Source organism: Notothenia rossii, assembly GCF_949606895.1.
Source record: "Notothenia rossii genome assembly, chromosome: 11".
Classification (NCBI taxonomy): Eukaryota; Metazoa; Chordata; class Actinopteri; order Perciformes; family Nototheniidae; genus Notothenia; species Notothenia rossii.
Window position 1 is genome coordinate 24929012 of NC_136910.1, and position 23368 is coordinate 24952379.

Below are 23368 nucleotides of genomic sequence, written 5' to 3' on the forward strand. Positions count from 1 at the left end.
TGTGTACTGTATGTCTACTCTTTGGCTGTCTGTAATTGTGTTGGGTGTTGAAAGATACAGACATTGTTTCAATCGAAAGCCTCTACCTTGGGAAACAGCAGTTTTAAAGAAGGAAGAACGGAGGTTGAGAATAATTTTAAATTGTAATGAATGTTGAATATAACATTTTAAAGATTCTAATAAATCAGTTTTATATTTGTTTCAAGTCAAAAAATTAATAAATCCAATCATAAAAGGAACTTTACTGGAACAGCTTTTTCCGGTTCACGGTCAAAGTTTAAGAATTATTCTCAGATATCTGTTCTTCAAAGACAAACATTAACCCTGTCATATCACTGCACTTTGCTAATAAAAAGGTATAAAATATATCATTATAGGTTGATAAGGGCTGCAATCAATACCACAAGCATTGATTAGAATGTGTCCGGACATTTCAAGATAATTCAAGTCATATTTCAGTAAGACTAGACGGATGGATATTCTGAGACTAAACTGACCCTGCTGAAGAAAGGTTACAGTTGACCAGTGGATTTTCAGGTGAAAGTCCTCCATCATGCTGCTGCTCTGCCTCACTGTCCTCTGCCTTGGTGCTAGCTCTCCCTGTGCTGCTGCACCACACCAAGGCTCCACCAACCCCACCAGAAACAAGCTGCTGCTCATCTCCTTCGACGGCTTCCGCTGGGACTATGACAGGGATGTTGAAACCCCTAACTTGGATAAGATGGCCCAGGATGGGGCGAAGGCACTCTATGCTACTCCACCCTTTGTGGCCATTACCAGCCCTTCTCACTTCACAATGCTGACAGGTAAAAGAAACAGTTTAATGTGTTATTGTTTTTAAACTGTAGTAAGTCTGCCAAGACGTATCAATAGACTCCAAGTGTGTATGTAAATGCATAACAACTAATGTCATGCACATATTCTGTCAACTCACTGACAGGAAACTGTTTTGAAAAATATGTTCTCAATAGAGGTCTGTTAGATGTTGTATATTTGACCACTGTAAAAAAAAGAATTCATAACACAGAAAGGTTTATCTTGAGTAATTAACAACCTGTTACCAAGTCTAGGATTGTTTTTCACAAACATGTGTTAATTTTGCTGGCATTGGTCATAGATTTAACGGCTTCAGGCCAGGGTGTTTTTGAGATTTTCCCCCATAAAACCAGAATTAGATTCATAACTTGTGTCTACAAGGTTTAACAGAATGGGGCAGAGAAAGGTGGTAATGCAGCAATTAAACAAAGGACCATGTATTGTTTTAACGGGGTTATGTTATCCAAACTCAAACATTTTAAAGCACAAAATAAAGTCCACCTTAGCCGGAGCCTCCTACTCTCTGCCACTATTAACTCCTCAGTTGCCTTTTTCTAACTAGTTGTGGAGATCAGCTCCAGGTTTTTGGCTCTCCACACCTGCTCACAATGCTGTTAATTAGCAGTGGGTGGAGTGAGTGTAGCAATTCCATTTGCAAAAGTCCCTGTAAATATATAAAACTCTCCATTCAAATGCAAACTTGTTCCGTTTTCTAGAATAAAATAAAAAAATATATAACCATGAAGTTGTTAACATCGATATGACAATATTAAACGTCCATCTTGCTTTTTGATGATGTGTGCCTGCTGTGAGAAAAAACTAAACAATAGCCAACTACTATAAGCACATCTACTGTAGATACTTTTCCAATGAGCTCTTATGAGTTGTTTTACACAGGCTTTATGAACGTGGACCACATTGAGATATATTCTTCATGGTCAAGGTTAGAATTGAAATGAAAAAATGTAATTGAATCTTAATGGTTGCTTTGCACTCAACCTCTTGTCCACAAGTATTAATCCACATGAGTCCAAATTTGAATGATGATCGTATACAAATATTTGACCCAAATACCAAATATATGTAATATATGCAGAATTAGTTAGGAATACACATGTATCACTGTGTATATCACATAACACCAAGAAACCCCACACAACTCAGTCAACATTTAAAAGTGGAAATGTGTTTCAAATCCCTTTTTGATTTAATATTATGTTTAACGATCAAAACTTTTGCACCTTAAGGCAGATGTTGTTAAATTCTGAATATGCACTGTAACTTACATGACCCGCGTTTCCCGGTCATGGTGGGTTGTTTCTGTTAATGAGGGAATGTTGTGTCACGGTAAATCTTGCGGCCGTAAAGTATTGTGGGACAGCATTTTCTCCTTTCCTTTCCAAAAGAATGGTCCAGTGTATCCTGAGCTAAAGCAGATTATGAATGAAAGCTTGTAAAGTCCTTTCCTATCATCTAGAGCAGGATTTCTCATTGTATGGTATCGGCCGTATCATGTGCATGCTCATGAATATGGACATTTACTTCTCAATTTATATCGCTAAATTGGAGCATTTAAATTGGAGCCATAGCTTAGCTCTCCATTACATGCTTAGCAAGTGTTTTTGGATAAAAAAATGTATCGATTTCTCATAAGAAAAGAACCGGGTGAACAGAAAGAAAGCGTGAGAAACGAGGGAAAGGAGGATTGGGCTTTGGAGCATCCAACAACCGCAAATCAAGAGGAAGATGCTGGAGATGGGGTTTGTGGGCAGACATCAGGAGTTCCGCTAAAAAAGAAAGGTACGAGCTGTACAAGACGAGCATAGAACATTTCAGGAAAAGTGGACAGAGGATTTTTATTTGTCCTCCACAAATCGAACCCTTTGTGCTTAATATGCAAACAAACCCGCACTGGTTTCAAGCAAAGTAATTTGGATTAGCATTTCCAAACTACGCATTCAAAATTCAATAAAACTTACGCTCCAGGGAAGTGAAATCAGGAGAAAAAAAATAGAGCAGCTTTCTTCTCATCTTTCTGGACAACAAAGGCTCATACACAGGACAACTAACCTCTTAAGCCCTGAGCCTGTTTTTCAGGTTTCAGGCTCGAAAATGCCACTAACACAGCAAAGACTATATCTTCACTTCTAAAATTGGTAAATTGATTGATTGCTTGATTGATTGATACATTTTTATTTCGAACAAGTAAAATTACAAAAACAAAACAAATGTTGCAGTGCATAGTCATGTAAAACAAATCAAAACAAAAAAATGACAAAACTAAAAATGACATTTACAACAACAACAACAACAACAACAACAACAACAACAGCATTAGCAACATAAACAGTGCCACATCTAATGTTCGAAAAGGAGTGAGAAGAAGTATAATTTATTTAATCTCACCACCTTGTCCCTAAATGATTTATTTATAATTTGTAGTCTACAATAATTATCATTTTTATGCATTATTATTGATATTGTTAGTATTATTAATCGGCTTTATCTGTTGATTGACATATATACATATACACATATACATACACATACATACACTGATATACATATATGCACACATACTACATACATATACACATAGTCAAACACCTTCCCCATCCCTGTACCTCGAGAAAATGATTTCTCTGTATTTCCTCTTGAACTGGTTAATGTCTGGACATTGCTTTAGCTCCACATTCACACTGTTCCATAGTCTCACTCCACAGGCTGAGATACTAAAAGTTCTTCTGGTTGTACGGACCCTATGAATTTCGAATTGAAATTGTCTCCTTGAACTATATCCCCCCACTCGTTTAGTGAATAATTTTTGGATGTTTCCTGGTAAAACGTTATGATTAGCCTTAAACATGATTTGTGACGTTTGGAATTCTACCAGGTCTGTGAATTTTAACAATTTTGACTGCAGGAATAATGTGTTAGTGTGCTCAAGGTATTTTACATTGTGAATGATTCGTATGGCTTTTTTTTGTAGAATAGATACTGCATTTATAGAACTTTTGTAGTTATTGCCCCAGATTTCAGCACAGTTAGTCAGATATGGTAAGACTAGTGAACAGTAGTGAATGCGAAGTGATTTCTGATCTAGAACTTGTTTTACTTTGTTTAGTATGGAAATGCTTCTTGACAGCTTTGATTGTACATGTTTTATGTGTAATTTCCAACTTATTGTGTCATCTATTATTACCCCAAGACATTTCATTTCATGGACTCTTTCAATTTCAACCCCATCTATTTTTATTTGCATTTGTGTTTTTGTTCTATGTTTACCAAACAGCATTAATTTTGCTTTACTCAAGTTTAATGATAGTTTATTTTTGTCAAACCATGTTTTTAATTTGTGCATTTCATTTTCTATGTTCTCCACTAGCTGTTTTAAATTCTCCCCAGAACAGAATATATTTGTTTCATCAGCAAACAAAACTAGCCTCAGTACATTGGATACTCTACAGATGTCATTGATGTACAGTATAAACAATTTAGGACCCAACACTGACCCCTGGGGGACACCACAAGCAATGTCCAAACATGAAGAACAGTCATTTCCCATCTTTACATACTGCTGTCTATTGCTTAAATAGCTTTTAATCCAGTCTAAAACTATACCCCTGATAACATCCTTTCTAATTTATATACTAGGATGTCATGGTTGATTGTGTCAAAAGCTTTTTTAATATCTATAAAAATCCCTACTGCATATTTGTTGTGTTCAAGGGCATCTGTGATATCCTCAATTGATTCCATAATTGCCAGTGTTGTTGATCCGTTTGATCTGAATCCGTATTGACTGTCCGTGATTAATTTGTGCTTTTCTATGAATGCGTCCAGTCTGTTGTTAAATACTTTTTCTAGTATTTTTGAGAATTGGGGAAGTAAAGAGATAGGTCTGTAGTTCGTGAAGTGATGCTTGTTCCCAGTTTTGTATACAGGTACTGTATGACTTTGGCTATTTTCATTTTGTTTGGACAAGTACCAGTTTGGAATGAAAGGTTACAGATGTACATTAATGGTTTAGAAATCCCCCCAATGACCATTTGTACTAATGTCATATCAATGTCATTATAATCAGTAGACTTTTTATTTTTACATTTTTGAACAATATTTAATATCTCTTTTTCATCAACTGGTTTAATGAACATTGAGCAGGGATTTCTCTCAAAAACATTGTCTTGATGTTCCCCAGTTGTCCCTGGATCAGGGACTTTTCCCGCCAAATCGGGTCCAACATTCACAAATAATTGATTGAAGTTGTTAGCTACATTATTTACGTTAAACGTTTCGTTATAGTTATCAGTAAAATACTCAGGATATCCTTTCTGTTTTGACTTATTTCTTACAATACTGTTAAGTATATCCCATATTCCGTTAATATTGCTTTTCTTTTTATCTATTAATTCCTTATAATAGTATTTCTTGCTTGTTATTATAATATTAGTCAACTTATTTTTATATTTTTTATATTTATCCTCTGCACTTTGAGTTCTTAGTTTAATGAAGTCCCTATATAGAGTGTTTTTCTTTTTGCATGCATTTTGTAATCCCTTTGTGATCCATGGACAATGAATATATTTTTGTTTTCTGCTGTATTCTTTAATTGGGCAGTTTTTGTCATATAATGACCTAGATATCCTTAGAAAGGTTTCATAAGCAGTATCAATGTCTCTTTCTTGGTAAAGTGTCTCCCAATTCTGTTCCAGCAATTCATTTTTCAGTGCGTTGATGGATTCCTCTGATCGCATCCGTCTGTATCCTTTTTTTTGTCTGGCTTATTTTTCCTGTAGTTGCTATCATAGACTGTGAACACTGGCAAGTGATCACTGATATCATTGATTAATAAGCCGCTTACTGTTTGGTTTTCAATGTCATTGTTAAATATATTATCTATTAGGGTGGCACAATGGGATGTCACTCTACTGGGTCTAGTTATTTTCGGAAATAGGCTCAGACTATACATTGTATTGATAAATTCATCAGTAGGATTAAGCAGGTTAATATTAAAATCTCCACATATGAAGATAGCTTTGTTATTTATTTTAGAAAACATGCCCTCCATCCAGTTTGTGAAAGTGTCAAGGCTTGACCCTGGCGTCCTATATATACAGCTAATTATGACATTTTTATTTTTTTCTTGTAGATTTCAATTGTTATACTTTCTAATAGGTTGTCAACCACAGTTGTCATACTGTCCACCACACTAAATTGCAGAGTTGTATCCACATAGATGGCAACTCCTCCTCCTCCCTTATTTGATCTATTTTTGTATCTGAGCTCATATCCATCTAGCTCAAAGTCTATGTCCTTTTCGTTGTTGATCCATGTTTCAGAAATAGCAATTATGTTGAATGGATTAGTAAATGTATGTAAATATTCTCTGATGTTGTTAAAGTTTGCATACAGGCTTCTGCTATTAAAATGGATGATTGATAATTTGCCATTTGATTCGATGTTCTGGTTGTTTTGTTCATCAGTGTAGTAGTAGCAGATGTTGTTGTTGACGAAAAAGTTATTGTCCGGATCAGTTTCATGTTCCAAGTCATGTAACTTGTGATCAGTGTACTCAAATGTTTTTAGTTCCAATTGATCATTATCCTTTATCCTCTGAGTTATGTCACTATTGACTTCAGATGTATATGAGCAGGTGTCGTCAGTGTGCGCCATGGCTTTGTGTGTGTGTTACCTCAAAGTCCGGTGTATGATGATGATCACTGGTATCTGTCAAAATCCATGACGTTCCTGATGACCAGAACTTTTGCTTCCTCTGATGTTCCATTTAGTTTAATAAATACAGTTTGAAGTCCAAGTGTTTTGAATTGTTCTCTGTTTCTTTAGGTAGCGCGCTTTTCTAGCTATCAATCAATCAATGTTTATTTATATAGCCCAATATCACAAATGTTACATTTGTCTCAGTGGACTTCACAGTTTGTACAGAATATCAGTATGACAATACGACACCCTCTGTCCTTAGACCCTCACATCGTACAAGGAAAAACTTCCAGAGAAAACCCACAGTTTAAAGGGAAAAATGGGAGAAACCTCAGGGAGAGCAACAGAGGAGGGATCCCTCTCCCAGGACGGACAGACGTGCAATAGATGCCGTGTATAAATTGAAAAGATAATACATTTGCAACATAGGTAGTCCAAATGTTTGGAAATGCATGTGTGTATAATAGGAAGATGAAGCCACGAGTATATCCATCCAGGACTTATGATCCAGGACCACAGCCACGACTCAAGATCCAGGACTCGCGATCCATGACACAGGACCGCAGGATCATCCATGACTCCGGATCCCGGCGTATATAGACACCAAAAAGAAAGAAATTTGGGGAAGCTGGGTTAATCGGAACATGAGAGTACACAGGTATAGACAGAGAGAAGGAAGAAGTAAGATGTCCCCCGACAAACTAAGCCTATATCAGCAAAACTAGGGGCTGAATCTAATCAGCCCTAACTATAAGCTTTATCAAAAAGGAAGGTCTTAAGCGCACTCTTAAAAACGGATAGGGTGTCTGCCGTCCGAACACAAACTGGAAGCTGATTCCACAAAAGTGGAGCTTGATAAGAAAAGGCTCTGGCTCCCATTGTATTTTTAGAGACTCTAGGAACAACCAACAACCCTGCATTCTTGGAACTCAATGCCCTAGTAGGACAATAGGGTATAATGAGTTCTTTAAGGTAAGATGGCGCCTGCCCATTAAGGGCTTTGTAGGCGAGAAGAAGAATTTTAAATGATATCCTGTGTTCTATAGGGAGCCAGTGTAAGGCAGCCAGAACAGGAGTAATGTGGTCCCTTTTCCTAACTCTGGTTAGTACACGAGCTGCAGCATTTTGAATCAGCTGAAGCGACTTGACTGACTTCTTGGTACACCCTGATAATAAGGAGTTACAATAATCCAGCCTTGAAGTAACAAATGCATGGACTAGTTTCTCTGCATCGTTTTGAGGCAAGATATGCCTGATTTTTGCAATGTTACGTAGATGGAAGTAGGCGGTCCTTGAAATTGATTTTATGTGGGTGTTAAAGGATAAATCCTGATCAAATATAACACCAAGATCCCTTACAGTCTCACTGGAGGCCAAATTAATGCCATCCATAGTTAATATATCTTTAGATAATTTGTTTCGTAGATTCTTCGGGCCAAGTACAATAACTTCAGTTTTGGTCGTGTTTAACATCAAAAAATGTAAGGTCATCCACGTTTTTAAGTCCTTGAGGCAGTCTTGAATTTTATTTAGATGATTAATTTCATCAGGCTTGATTGATAAATATAGTTGAGTATCATCCGCATAACAATGAAAGTTTACAGAATGATTCCTTATAATATTGCCTAACAGAAACATATATAGGGTGAACAAAATAGGTCCAAGCACTGAGCCCTGTGGCACTCCATGGCTAACTTTGGTTTGCATGGAAGATTCATCGTTGACACGTACAAACTGAGAGCGTTCAGATAGATAGGACCTAAACCAGCCTAAAGCAGTTCCCTGTATGTCAACTAAGTGCTCTAGTCTTTGCAATAGGATATCATGGTCGATAGTATCAAATGCAGCACTAAGATCGAGCAAGACAAGAATAGAGACAAGTCCCTTGTCAGAGGCTATTAGAATGTCATTTGTGACTTTAACCAGAGCTGTCTCTGTGCTATGTTGTGTTCTAAAGCCAGACTGAAAATCTTCAAATAAATCATAGTTTTTTAAGTAATCACACAGCTGTCTTGCGACTGCTTTCTCAAGAATTTTTGAGAGGAACGGAAGATTAGAAATAGGTCTATAGTTGGCTAAAACCTCTGGATCGAGGTTGTGCTTTTTAAGAAGCGGTTTTATCACTGCTACTTTGAATGATTGTGGAACATAGCCTGATAATAAAGACATATTCATAATATTTAATAAAGAAGTGCTAATTAATGGAAAAACTTCTTTTAACAGCTTAGTTGGAATCGGGTCTAAGATACACGTTGATGGTTTAGAAGAGAGAATCATTGAATTTAATTGTTCAAGGTTTATGGCTGAAAAGCATTCTAGTTTACTATCTAGTGTAATATTAGAACTTACGTTTCCGGGAGCTGTTGATAAAACTATACTGGTCAAAGGCAAGAGGTCATTGATTTTGTTTCTAAGAGTAACAATTTTATCGTTAAAAAAGCACATAAAATCATTACTACTGAGTGCTATGGGAATAGAAGGCTCAGTCGAGCTGTGGCTCTCTGTCAGCCTGGCTACAGTGCTGAAAAGAAATCTTGCATTATTCTTATTATCATCTATTAATGAAGAGTAGTATGCTGCTCTCACTTTACGCAGTGCTTTCTTATATTCATTGAGAGTAATATGCCAAATTAAACGAGATTCTTCAAGTTTAGTGGAACGCCATATCCTTTCAAGTTGTCTCGACTTTTGCTTTATTTTGCGGGTTTCGGCATTATGCCATGGAGCTAATCTATTTTGTTTTATTTTCTTCTTTTTCAAAGGAGCAACAGAGTCTAATTTTATTCGCAGCGCATCTGTAGCACTATCAACAACATGATCAATTTGGGGTGGTGTACATTTTGTATAAGTTTCCTCCCCTACATGCAGACATGCTATCGAGTTAAGTATTGGTGGAATCTCTTCCTTAAATTTGGCTATAGCACTAACAGATAGGTTTCTGCTGCAGGAGCTTTTGGCTAATGCTTTGTAGTCTAGTAACAGTACTTCAAAAGTTACTAAGAAATGGTCGGATAAAGCAGGATTACGCGGTTCGACTAATAGTTGCTCAATTTCAATACCATAAGTCAGAACAAGGTCAAGAGTGTGATTATAGCAGTGGGTTGGTTTATTTACACTCTGACAGAAACCAACAGAATCTAATATAGAGTTAAATGCAACAGTAAGGCTATTTTTATCATCGTCAACATGAATATTAAAGTCACCTACGATAATTACTTTATCTGTTTTAAGTACCAAAGCTGATAAAAACTCAGAGAATTCTGATAAGAATTCTGAATAAGGACCTGGTGCACGGTACACTGTAACAAATAAGATTGGCTGCAAAGTTTTCCAGGTCGGATGCGTAAGACTGAAAATGAGGCTTTCAAAGGAGGTATAATTTAATTTTTGTTTAGTATTGATAAGTAAACTTGAGTCAAAGATTGCTGCAACTCCACCTCCTTGGCCCGTGCCTCGGGCAATATGAGTATTGATATGGCTGGGTGGAGTGGCCTCATTTATGCTGACATATTCTTCATGTCTCAACCAAGTTTCAGTGAGACAGCATATATCAATATTATAATCTGATATTAAATCATTTACCAGTATTGCTTTAGATGCTAGAGATCTTATGTTTAAGAGACCACATTTAATCTTCCTGTTTTGTTGCACTGTAGTAGTTGTTACATTTACTTTTATTAGGTTATTATGTATGACACCTCTATTAGGTTTTACCTTAAATTGTCCTTGGGCAGACACACACACCGTTAATATTGGGTATTTTATTGGGTTCAGGATTCCTATGGATGACTGCCTAGGAGAGAGCGCAGAGAAGCGTGTAAGACTCCGACTCTGCCTCCTGGTCTCAACTCCAGTTTGTCATGGATTAAGTCCACAGAGCCCTGAAATGTTTGCCGAAATGAGATTTGCACCTTCCAAAGTAGGATGAATACCGTCTCTCTTAATCAGACCAGGTTTTCCCCAGAAGGCTGTCCAATTATTCACGAAGCCCACATTGTTTGCTTGGCACCACCAAGACAACCAGCGCTGAAATGATGACATGCGGCTTTACATGTCATCATTGATCAGATTGGGGAGGGGACCAGAGAAGATTACGGTGTCCGACATTGTTTTAGCATAACTACACACCGACGCCACATTAAGTTTGGTGCATTCTGATTGGCGTAAACGAACATCATTACCACCGACGTGAATAACAATCCTACTGTATTTACGTTTATTTTTAGCCAGCAGTCTAAGATGCGCCTCAACGTCGCCCGCTCTGGCCCCCAGAATGCTATGTCAGTGTTGCGCTTAGTTAAATGATCATTCATAGACATCAGATCCTTTCAGCTTTCTTCCCTGTTTTAGCAGACTGATCTTGTGTTTTCTGTTCACAAACCTCAGTATGATAGCCGGATTGTCGCTGTCCTTCCGCCTGGGTAGTGGGTGACATGCCTCGATGTTATTGCAATCCAGTTGTATCCCCTTGGACTGTAGGAAAGCAGCCACCTGTTGCTCCGTGGAGCTAGTATCCAGTTCCCCGAGCTCCCCCCTGGCGTCAGCGCCCACAGCCCGGGCATACGACCGGGGCTTTACTTTGAGCCTGTGATGATCACGTCGTTTATCCGGGTGTATTGCTCCAAGTCCTCCACCCTGTTTTCCAGGTATTCCAGACGCTTGTCTTTTTCCGCGTTCTGAATCCGTAGTATTTTCACCTCCTCAACCAGGTCCAAGATGCCCTTCTGTTGTAGCCTGACAGCAGAGATTTCTCCGGCTAGAAAGTCGAGTGACTTTTTGATCACGTCGACCTCCTCAGCCGACTGGGTCTTCTTGGGTCCCATGAGTTTTAGTTGTTTGTTTTTCTGTGATTGTTTTGTTTATGTACTTCTACCAACAGTAAGTTGGCACCTCTTTAGCTTTGCGGCCACTACTTACAACAGAGACTGTCCGCCCGTAAATGAGCGTCAGCCACAGGTCAACCAGCCGAAGTCGAGGAAATTAATAATCTTTTCTCTCAAAGCAAGGTTACATCTGTGAGTTGGATGTAGAAGTGTCAGAATCAATATAGATTTTTTTATTTTAAAGTAAATTCAGATGGAACATAGTAAAAACATGTAAATTCTAATGTCCGCCTAAAAAAAACCCATTACTTATCAACACACTCTCACTCCATAAACGTCCAGGAGCGACGCTTGGTCAGGGTCCCGAGGCGTGCAGTTGGGACGCTCCTAGGCTCCTTCAGCTTTATAAAGGGACGCAAATAGCTTTCAACTGATTGCAATGTATTCCCATCTGCGGCGGGATTTGACGCTTATGGAAGCACGGCATTCATTGGTGTCGGCTGCCCTTAAAGGCAATGTGAGCGTCCATTCCCATTGGATAACAGAGAATTGTACACCAGGAAGTAAGTATTCTCCTTACTGTCAATTGATTTGACAGTGATATCTCCACTACTCATCAACTCAAAAACACCAGATTATCCTTGTTGATTAAACGACATTGATAGGTTTTGTGAACATTTTCTTGTTGCCCCAGCTGGTCGACACCTCGCAGAAACAAAGGCTACATTAGTGTATTAAATCGATGTTAATCCAGGTGGATGTGGAATTAACGGACGAGACGTTGTGTGATTGCGTTGCCAGGCAACAACTTCGGTTCATGTTAATTTACAAACTCTTCAACTACAACCGTAGTTATATTTAAAAACATGTTAGAAGGCCTCACGAAATACTTTAATTTAAATTAAAATTGAAATGTGAAGGAATGTGTGTACAACAAAATACATCTTTACGAAATACGAAACCGGAAACAGGCGGAGGCAAGATCCTCAGCTCGATTTAGCCGCAAAGCACGCTGGGATTTGGTGTTTATAAAATGTGAAATCCGAAAACATATTTTAAAAATAAAATAATACATTATTTCGAGTGTGCTTGCTTTTCTCTTTGAAAGTCATCATTGTAGCATTGTAATACACGGTTTGGCTTCATTAAATATGAAATATCTGCCGTAGTTGTATATTTATAGAGCCCTGATGACAAACATGAGGGCTTTGTAGAGACAAACAGGAGGAAATGCCGCCAAACTGAAAACGTGACGTGGATCCTAAATATATCAGCAGTTAAACAACATCTTACATTTATTTTGACACAATACGCCTCCTTGCAGTATCAACAATAATTCGGCTGACTTTTATATTGGATCCAATTGGTAGATTGACTGTATTTACACCATAACGGTGCACAGCTGATAGAAACGGGCACCTAGTGGTTAAAGCGCGTTATTGCATTTTTATGCTCTGTGCTCCGTGCGCTCTGGGTCTTGCAATTCCTGCTTCCTCACGTAGTAAACAATAAGTAAAGTCTTCGGCGTAAAGTGCTTACGCTGGCTGGCATTCTTTATACTTTACGCAGGACCATATCTCTGGAACCCATTGGTCGATTTGGGTGATTTACACCTTTTTCTTAACCATTACATCCAATAGAATCGATGGGCAGTTCCCAAATCCACGTAAACATTACCATTGCGGACGTAATAGAGAAGCAAACAAAGCATATCTGAAAGTACAAGCCTGGACGGCAAAACTTTATACCCAGTATATTGCCATAAATAGGATGGTGGATTATCAGTAAAAAAAATGTACGTGACACAAAGACATTGGATTAACCTTGAGCGGCGTTTTTATTCCGTTGAACACAACTTTTGATCACAAATCAAATAAGGTAAGACGTAATTATTGTAATATTTTTGAAACCGGATGTTGTTTACTTTCTCTTTTCTGGCTGATAGCTCCCGAATTCGAGGTCATACAGTGATGACATTACATGTGTGGAATCTGTGGAGTCTCAGCTTTAATCGGATATCTTGTTTGTGCAGTGACGATAAGTAATAAGGGCATTGCTACCGTGAGTGCTGTGCAAAAGTCCGTTAGCATTAGTTAGCATTTTTTTCTCTCCATGCTAATTCAAAGGCTTGGTATTACTCTTGTGTTTCTTTTAGCTAAAAATGGTTCATATTGTCAGTTAGCTGAGTTTCTTATCGTTAAAAGGGTATGGAACATTAATAGTTTCATAAATGTTAAGAAGCCCTGAGACCATAGCCGTGGGAACATGTTTCAAATGGGGGGTGCTGTGGGGATGACACCAGGGCTGGTTCTGACCAATGTGCTGCCCTAGGCAAGATTTTAGCTGACAATGAAAAACCTCTACAAAAGACCAATACACTACAAACACAGAAACGTATTGACATGGTGGACAGCTTATATAAAAAGGCTTCAAATGTATTTAGTATTATAACATGTTTTAATTGGGGGGTGGACTTCACATCTTCTTGGGGGGGTCCGGGGGTGCACAATTGCTAGAGACTGATCTAGGGCATACAACTCTAAACACCCATATGAAAAAGATCGGTTTGTATGTGAACATATCCAATAACCTACCATAGCCAATAACAAATAAATGTAGGCTAACTTGTTTTATTTTTGTGGTTCATTTATATCTCATCAGTTAACATTTATTTATTTATGCATATTTTTAAATCTCTCCAGTTTTAAACAATATTTTTGGTTTACTGTCCTATAGTATAAATTGGAATGATTTCAAACCTGTTTTTATTCAGCCTAATAATTATAAAGGAGTGCCTTGGAAATATTTGTTTACATAAATTGTGATCAAAACATTTGAGACCCACTCAACTATCTAAACACTCAAGAGTCTTTTACCTCACTGAGCCTCTCAGTCTGACAGGAGAGCTCTCCCTCCACATTATTGTAGAAACATCTTCTTATATCCGTTAGCGCAGCAGAAGCTAACAACAATCCCAGCCGGTACCGGTGCACCCCCTCTCTCAATCTATCTATCCCTCTCTCTCTCTCTCTCTCTCACGCTGGCTGTGAGCTGCGGGTGCCTGATAAGCCAACATCCCCCACTTTCATCACTTACAGCGCCCATCGTACGGGGCAAATGGAAAATGTAACCAGGGTGAAAAGGGAGTTATCTTTACTTAATTATGAATGTTGTTACATCAAGGCTGAAAATTCATTTTTTTTAAATTATATTTGTATTTAATCTTGTGGAAGTGCATATCCCCTGTCCTCCACCAGGGGGTGCTGCAGCACCCTCAGCACCCCTACTTCCCACGGCCCTGCCTGAGACATAGTCTCGTAAAAAACGGTGGGAGGGGTCCACTGGGGGGACCCTCGGGCTTAAAGAGCATCTTGCAGGTTGTTGTTTTTTCTACATTTATGCTTAGACTTGCTTGAAAATTACAATTAAAAAAAGTGAATGTAGGATGTGATATGTTTTACGAGACATAAGGGCAGGAATTCAGAGGGAAAGGAGCAATTTTGAGCTCTGCTCTGCTCATACGTCAAACGCGTCATATTACATAACAAAGGGTAAACATCTCCGCTCTCTGACCGTGGGTATAGTTAGTAGTTGCGTTAAGTTGAGCGGTTGTGTTTTAGTGAGCTGGTATTTTTCGGTAGTTTTACATTGTATTTCACCATTTGTAATCATGGTGCAGTATTGTGTTTGTGCAGGTTGGACAAATACCAGCCTGTCAGGACATCAAGTCCACAGTAAAAAGGACCGGAGCTAGCGTTCGTTCCTGGGTGCGTTGTGCATCCACCTCCCTGCAGCACATAGTCTCCACAGCTTTATCAGGAAACCGTATTACTTCTCTCTCCCCCCCTTCGCTGCTCTCTCTCTCTCCCCTCCGGTACACGGCACCGTAAAACGTAGTGTGGCGTTGCATTAGGTAACGCTGTGGTGGCTATACTGCTCCAGCCGTCTCCTTTGTGTTTGTTTGTTTCCCCCTGTCTGTGTTGTTTGTGTGTGCGTGGTGGCTGTCACTCCTGGCTCCCGGCTCAACCTCCACTCACCTGCTGCAATCAGCTGTGCACCCTCCCCGACTACACACCTGCTTTCCATCAAGCCATTTACAACAGCATATCAACGGAGGCTCCACAACCTTTCTCCGCCAGATCGTCAAGTATCAGCTGTATCTCGCGTCTCCCCTCCGGTACACAGCACCGTAGTGTGGAGTTGCATTAGGTAACGCGAGATACGGCTGATACTTGCGCATTAGTTTCTGTTATGGATCAGTATCAACAGCCCTGCCAGTAACGTTACTATATTATCAATGATACGTTAGTTATAGCCTGATATATGATAGCTAACTTCACAATGTTGTGATGTGACGTTAGCTAACATTCTGTAGCTAACGCCGGTCACTCACCAAGATAGTTGCCCAGTTCTCCACTGGTTCTCCTCACACGACAGCTCAATTTCTCTCCGATGGCCGTTATTTCTTCTAATCCTTGGCTGCTCATGGTCTCTTGGACGCCTAGCAGGCTCATAATTATAAGGTTGTGGTCCGTCATATGCATTCGAATATTCATGTTCAACTTCTTCTGTGTCTTCTGTGTCGAAACTAGCATTGGGATCCATGTTTATTAATAGGTTACACCGGCCGCTCTCCCCCTTGTTTCCCCCATGTTACGTCACACGCGGGAGGTCACGTGCCGAGGCTTTTTTATGCGGAAGTGAACATTTCTTACAAAAACAACGCCAGATGTCACTGTAGTGTATATTTCTGTATATTATTTTGAAAATCTAGTGTATTCATCATTTTCCTACACATTCATTCACAGGTGTCTTTAACCTGGAAGATTACATTACATTACATTACATTGCATTTAGCTGACGCTTTTATCCAAAGCGACTTACAATAAGTGCATTCGACCAGGAAGATACAACCTTTAAGAAAACAGAATCATATAAGTACATCAGGTTTCATAGAGCCAAACATTTCAAGTGCTACTCAACTGGCATTTAGAAAGCCAGCCCTTTATTAGTATATAAGTGCTTTGTTAGTAATTCTATCGCTCGAAGTGGAGTCTAAAGAGATGAGTTTTCAGTTTGCGTCGGAAGATGTGTAAGCTATCTGCTGTCCTGATTTCAATGGGGAGCTCATTCCACCATTTTGGAGCCAGGATAGCAAACCCACGTGTTTTTGCTGACGGGAACTTGGGTCCCCCTCGCAGTGCGGGTGCAGCAAGCTGTTTGGCCGATGCAGAGCGGAGTGCACGTGCTGGGGTGTACGGTTTAACCATGTCCTGGATGTAGGAAGGGCCAGATCCATTCACAGCATGGTACGCAAGTACCAGTGTCTTGAAGTGGATTCTAGCAGTTACTGGAAGCCAGTGAAGGGAGCGGAGGAGCGGTGTGGTGTGGGAGAATTTGGGAAGGTTGAAGACCAGACGAGCCGCTGCATTCTGGATGAGCTGCAGAGGTCGGATGGCACATGCAGGTAGACCAGCCAGGAGGGAGTTGCAGTAGTCTAGGCGTGAGATGACGAGAGCCTGGACCAGAATCTGCGCTGATGTCTGGGTCAGCTGGGGACGTATCCTCCTGATGTTAAAGATGCTCTTTAAGAGGCTAATACAGCTGAACGACTAACTGAGGCATCTTTTGAGATCTCATGGATTGTAGCTCGGGCAAAAAAAAACATGATCAGACTCAGACATTTTGAAAGACTGCTTTTTCGGCTTCAGCAGAAATATTCTTTGCAGAGTTTGACAACAAAGATGCTATTATAAAGCAAATTAAAGGATTACATTTATCCGATTCCACCATAATGAGGCGGATTGAAAACACCGGCAAAGATGTGAGTGACCAGCTCTGTGCAGATGTGTCAGCAGCACCGTGTTTCAGCATCGCAGTGGATGAAAGCACCGATATGACCGATGTTGCTCAGTTGTGTGTTTGGGCGAGCTTCCCAAAATAAATCAATTTTTTCCGAGAAGAAATGCTGTACTTATTTCCACTGGTTGGCCAAACGAGAGGTGAAGACATTATGAATGCACTTGTCGCTTTTTTTTAATGAAATAAACCTCAGTTGGTCAGGTCTAGCAAGTGTGTGCACAGATGGCGCCCCTAAAGCTTTTTACACATGAAAACTGACACCAAAGAACACGAAAGAAAACTTCCCGACGTAACGTCGCCTCACGTCTCCTGCGTCTTGGCCATGTGTTGCACTGGAACACACTGCAAAGACTTCAGCCAATGGCCAAGTTGCACGTACGAACTGCGCATGCGTGAGTGGCAATAACTCTCCTTACCAGCAGGCGGCGGTATTTGTCGCTCAAAAGAGGCAACAACCGGAAGACAGACTGTGTGACACACCGAGAGAAGAAGAACAGATACAAACAAACAACAAATAGCATGTGCGTTCCATTTTCACTCCACAGCGAGAAGCTCATGGGGCTTTCCCGAAACTGTGTCGAGAGCTGGAGTTAAATTAAATCTCAGATTTGCCTTCTTAATAGTTTGTTTGGGTCCCTCACTTCCGTTTAGCTTCTCATGCACTGATTCGCTAGCTGAACAGCCAATCAGAGTGATTTCTTTAGCCGACGGCCTCCCGATTCAACATGTCGAATCGGCGGCGGAAGGTGTCGGCACGGCCGAAAAGACACGACGGTGCAGTACACACCAATCTGAGTAGGGCGACACAACGTTCATCGACGGCCAGACATCTATCGACGCTTAAAATCAGCTCGGTGTGTATAAGGACCTTAACATGCGAGGAAAAGAGAAGGGCTTGTTGGGCTCATGAAAAAAAGAAATCCCCAACTTTATCAGTTTCCACTGCATCATACATCAGGAGTCACTAGTGTCAAAACTCAGAAAAAATACGTTCAAAAACGTGATGCAGACAGTTGTCTGTGTGGTAAATGTTATCGTCTCCAGAGCGCACAGACAGTTCCGACAGTTCATTGAGAAATGAGGACTATGACACAGAGTATGGTGATTTAGTGATGCACAGTGAGGTGAGATGGTTAACCCAAGGAAAAAAGCTTGAACGGTTTCTGAGCCTCCTCCCTGAGATTCATACTTTCCTGGACAACTGTCACGATTCTCATGTTATGTCACGTTTATAGTTTTGTAGGTTTGGGTGTTTTTGCTGTTTTCCATGTCATGTTTTCCTCTGGGTTATTGCCTGGTCCTTTTCCCTGTGGTTTTCCTCTTGTTATTAGTTTCCCTGGTGTGTCTAATTGTCTGATTGTGTTCCCCTGGGCCCCTGTGTTTTCTCCTCCCTCCTCACCTGTGTCTTGTTGTGTGATTAGTCTTGTGTGTATTTAAGTTCTGGGTTTTCTGTCTGTCTTGGTCGGTTCGTCTTGTTCCATGACTAGTTCTGCGGTGAGTGTTCTGTTTTGTCATTGTGTATATATATATATATCATAGCCTTGAAATAAAGGAATTTTCAGTTTATATCTGCATTTGGGTCCTGCTTGTTTCACAAACCGTGACAGTACGAACCGACCAAAAATGGACCCAGCAGATGATCCGTTTGAGGTAGAATTGCAGCATTTTACCTTTTATCTGGCTTGCTGCGTTGATTGGTGGAAGGGAGCGTCCAGTGTTCGACAGAAGGAGGCCGCTCTGGTAGAATTTCACCTGTTGGTTATGGAGAAGCCAGACTTGGTGAAATTCTTACCTGGCTGGATTTTGAACTTTTCTCTCAGTGTGTGATTTCCAGCCTGCTGACTACAAACGTCTCGATGTGTTCCGTCCGGAGTCAACCCCTGCTTCTTCCCCAGTTCCTGCTCCTGTTCAGGAGTCGTATGATGGAACTCGTCTGGCTTATGGAGGTCCACGGAGTTTTCCGGCGGCTGCGAAGAGAGGGAGTCGCAAGGCCAGGCTAGCAGCCCGAGCCCCTACAGCCATGTTTCCGGGTCCAGTGCCGGCCCACACAGCCATGTTTCCGGCTCCAGTGCCGGCCCACATAGCCATGTTTCCGGCTCCAGAACCGGACCTTACAGCCATGTTTCCGGCTCCAGAACCGGACCTTACAGCCATGTTTCCGGCTCCAGAACCGGACCTTACAGCCATGTTGCCGGCTCCAGAGCCGGCCCTAACAGCCATTTTTCCGGCTCCAGTGCCGGACCTTACAGCCATGTTTCCGGCTCCAATGCCGGCCCACATAGCCATGTTTCCGGCTCCAGAGCCGGACCTTACAGCCATGTTTCCGGCTCCAAAACCGGACCTTACAGCAATGTTTCAGGCTCCAGAACCGGACCTTACAGCCATGGTCCCGGCCCCAGTTCCGGCCCCAGCAGCCATGGTCCGGGCTCCAGAACAGGCCCCAGCAGCCATGGTTCCGGTTACTGAACCGACCCCAGAAACCATGGTCCCGACTCCAGTTTCGGCTATAGGACTGGTTGTCCGTCCGACGCCAGCTCCCCGAGTCCTGTCGGTGTACCGGCCGACTCCAGCACCTCGTCTCCGGTTGGCTGTCCGTCCGACGCCAGCTCCCCGTGTCCTGTTGGCTGTCCGTCCGACGCCAGCTCCCCGTGTTCTGTTGGCTGTCCGTCCGACGCCAGCTCCCCGTGTCCTGATGGCTGTCCGTCCGACGCCAGCTCCCCGTGTCCTGTCGGCATACCGGCTGACTCCAGCACCTAATCTCCTGTTGGCTGTCCGTCCGACGCCAGCTCCCCGTGTCCTGTTGGCTGTCCGTCCAACGCCAGCTCCCCGTGTTTTGTTGGCGAACCAACCCACTCAAGTGTCGTTGGAGGTCCCGCAGACTGCCTTTCTGCCAGGGTCCTGCCAACCCCATGTCCTGAGCCGTTGGAGGTCCTGCAGACTGCTCTTCTGCCGAGGGTCCTGCCAACCCCATGTCCTGTGCCGTTGGAGGTCCCGCAGACTACTCTTCTGCCGGGGTTCCTGCCAACTCCATGTCTTGTCACTTTGGAGGTCCCGCAGACTACTCTTCTGCCGGGGGTCCTGCAAACCCTATGTCCCGTGCCGTTGGAGTTTCCGCCGACTGCTCTCTTGCCGGGGGTCCTGCCGGCCCTGTGTCCTCTTCCGTGGGGGATCTTGCCGACACCGGCTCCTGCCCGGCCTCCGGAGCTGTCCGGTCTTTGCCCTCGGGCCCGGTCCCCTGAGTTCGCCCGCTGTGGTCTTCACCCCTCCTCGAACTCTGCCTTGCCCCCGGGCCGTCCGTCCGAGACCCCCTCCTCGAACTCTGCCTTGCCCCCGGGCCGTCCGCCTGAGTTCCCCTTTTTGAACTCTGCCTTGCCCCCGGGCCGTCCACCGAGTTCCCCACCTTGGTCTATGCCTTGCCCCCGGGCCGGCCGCCCGAGACCCGTCCTCCAGACCCCCTCCACCCATCCTGCTGGACTTTGTTTTTTTGGGACGTCTGGAATCCGTCCCTTGAGGGGGGGGTTATGTCACGATTCTCATGTTATGTCACGTTTAGAGTTTTGTAGGTTTGGGTGTTTTTGCTGTTTTCCATGTCATGTTTTCCTCTGGGTTATTGTCTGGTCCTTTTCCCTGTGGTTTTCCTCTTGTCATTAGTTTCCCTGGTGTGTCTAATTGTCTGATTATGTTCACCTGGGCCCCTGTGTTTTCTCCTCCCTCCTCACCTGTGTCTTGTTGTGTGATTAGTCTTGTGTGTATTTAAGTTCTTTTTTTTCTGTCTGTCTTGGTCGGTTCATCTTGTTCCATGACTAGTTCTTCGGTGAGTGTTCTGTTTTGTCATTGTGTGTGTGTATGTGTATATATATATATATATATATATATATATATATATATATATCATAGCCTTGAAATAAAGGAATTTTCAGTTTATATCTGCATTTGGGTCCTGCTTGTTTCACAAACCGTGACACAACAAAGGAAAAAAGGAGTCAGAGCTGGAAGACCCAAACTGGATCACACAGTTGGCCTTTCTGACTGTCACCTAAACACTCTCAACTTGAAACATCAAGGAAGAGATAAGCCTCCAAGCAACATGCTGAATACAATCAGAGAATATAAAATAACTGTCCTGTATATACCTGACAGAGAAATAATTAACTTCCCTAAACTCAGAGTTGTCACCACAAATGACCCATCTCTGCAGCAGCACTTCAGCCACAGAGGATTCGATTTATAGACCATACGCTTTTGAGAGATTAACAAAAAATGCTGTTAATTTATAGTTGCAAAGTGTGGGGAGAATTTAGGCAGTTTTGAGGTACCAAGATTTTAGCACGCGGATGATATAAAAACCTAGTACCTTACACCAAAACCTAAACACAGGCATGTGTGCAAAAAGTTGCTCCAGATACACATCAATTCTAAAACAGCGTGCCCTCGACTCAAACTACAGCCGGTTTTATCCAAACCTCCAAAAAAGTTTAAGCCTGCCTACACTAGCAAAGTAACAAGGTTAGATGAATGTATAGAGTATGTCAATAATCATTGAACATTACGTTACATGTCATTTGTTAGACGCTTTTATCCAAAGCGACTTACATACTTATTACTGTGGACAATCCCCCCAGGAGCAATTTGGGGTCAAGTGTCTCAGGGACACAACGACATGCTGACTGACTGCTGACTGCAATGAGACTCGAACTTGCTATCCCCTGATTCGAAGTCCAGCACACCCTGCACTGAGCCACAGCCACCCCAAAGAACAAAAGCAATAAAGAAAAGCGCAGCAACTCATTTGAGGCCTGATGTTGCACAGTATGAATTATATCTTTAGGGTTGTAGCTGGTGATCAATATAGGCCACATTGGTAGAGCAGCCAGAAGAGGAAAACATTTAAACGGCTCCAAAATAGTGGCATTATCCTAGAAATCACAGAGGGATAGAGAGTGCCTATGATGGTCCTTCCTTGGGGCTAGGTTAACACTGTTGAGGCAGAATCTCTGCTTTGCGCCGTTCCTCTATGAGTTTGTTTTAAAAGAAGGAAAAGTCAAAGCAGCCAGGATAATGCTTAAACAATAATCTGCTTTAATGGTAAAAACATACAATACATCACCCAATCACCTAATCACGAAGCACTCTGCAGAGTACTCCGGGCTCAGGTTCTACCACCGTGTGAGACACGTCTCAGGAACGGCCAGTCAAAAACAAGAGCGCCGATCTTCAAAATGATCACAACATTTATACACAGGTGGGGAGGAGTTTTGTCGCTTGCTCCTTCCTAGCTATTTGTTATTGGCGAGTTCACTTCTGAGCGAGCTAGCCAGTGAGTTGGTAGTGTTTCATTGGTCGGTTTCCCTTCTGGGCGGGACCCCAGGTAGTAAGTCTGCAGTTGTTGATTCCATCTGTTGCTTCACTGTATGTGTGTGTGTGTGTGTTTGTCCCTCTGCCCTTAGGCAGATCCCCCAATCAATGATTTGGAGTCATGACAGAGGACTCTTTGACAGGACACATACTCATTCCCCCTAAACATCTTCAACACACACAAACATCCTATCATGTATCTTATCACACAACTGTCACCTGTTTTTCTTTATGAAAGCCATATTTGTAAATATCCAAACGCCATCGTCCCATGACAGTCACCGCATCAGTCAACCAACATAAGTTAATTGTTCTTGTGGCTTAATGGCTTCCCTGAACTTCCCTTCACCCCAAAGTCAGCTTACTAGGAATGAATACATTTTATTGATAAGCTCAAAAGGACGTTTATCTCGTTTACTCCTGGGGGACCCGAGTCTCAAGGCCTCTTTTGGGGTCTGTAGGAGATAAATCATTAATTCTACAAGGCTTCAACTGTCTTATATCTGAGGCACATCTCCCTTTGGGCTAATCAATACGGGTTTTAGCAATTAACAGAGGAAGCTAGAGACTCAGGGCCCCTCCCGATGTCTGGGAACTGCAAAGCAGATGTCAAAGGTCATAAAACCACCCTTTTGATTACACATAAAAAGTGGAAGAAAAAGACTATTGCTTTAATTTATTATTACTAAGTAGTGGGACATTGTTTCAGGAATATATGAAAAGCCTCTCTATTATTTAAAGAGTAAAAATGTACTTTCAAATTTAACACACACGAATATATAAGGTGACATTAA

At 41.7% G+C, this 23368-nt stretch overlaps 1 protein-coding gene across 2 annotated transcripts; it reads left to right on the forward strand.

Moving 5' to 3' along the window:
- The first annotated feature begins 53 nt into the window (after nt 1–53).
- Nucleotides 54–21058, forward strand: LOC307023835 (uncharacterized protein). 2 transcript variants are annotated; one of them, XM_079657435.1, is made up of 2 exons: nt 54–806; nt 19040–21058. In XM_079657435.1, the coding sequence occupies exons 1-2, from the start codon at nt 554–556 to the stop codon at nt 20578–20580; spliced, it is 1794 nt and encodes a 597-aa protein (XP_079513561.1). In that variant the 5' UTR covers nt 54–553; the 3' UTR covers nt 20581–21058. The 2 variants fall into 2 exon arrangements, 1 of the variants encoding a protein (XP_079513561.1); XR_013803781.1 differs by lacking the exon at nt 19040–21058 and adding an exon at nt 5966–10885 and having other exon boundaries at nt 752–806.
- The last annotated feature ends 2310 nt before the right edge of the window (nt 21059–23368 follow it).

What these genes read in the sequence shown, in the direction of transcription:
- LOC307023835 (XM_079657435.1), top strand. Translation starts at nt 554, where the DNA reads ATGCTGCTGCTCTGCCTCACTGTCCTCTGCCTTGGTGCTAGCTCTCCC. An exon ending in TCACTTCACAATGCTGACAG is followed by an intron (nt 807 to 19,039) that starts GTAAAAGAAACA and finishes CTTTTCTCTCAG; the next exon opens with TGTGTGATTTCCAGCCTGCT.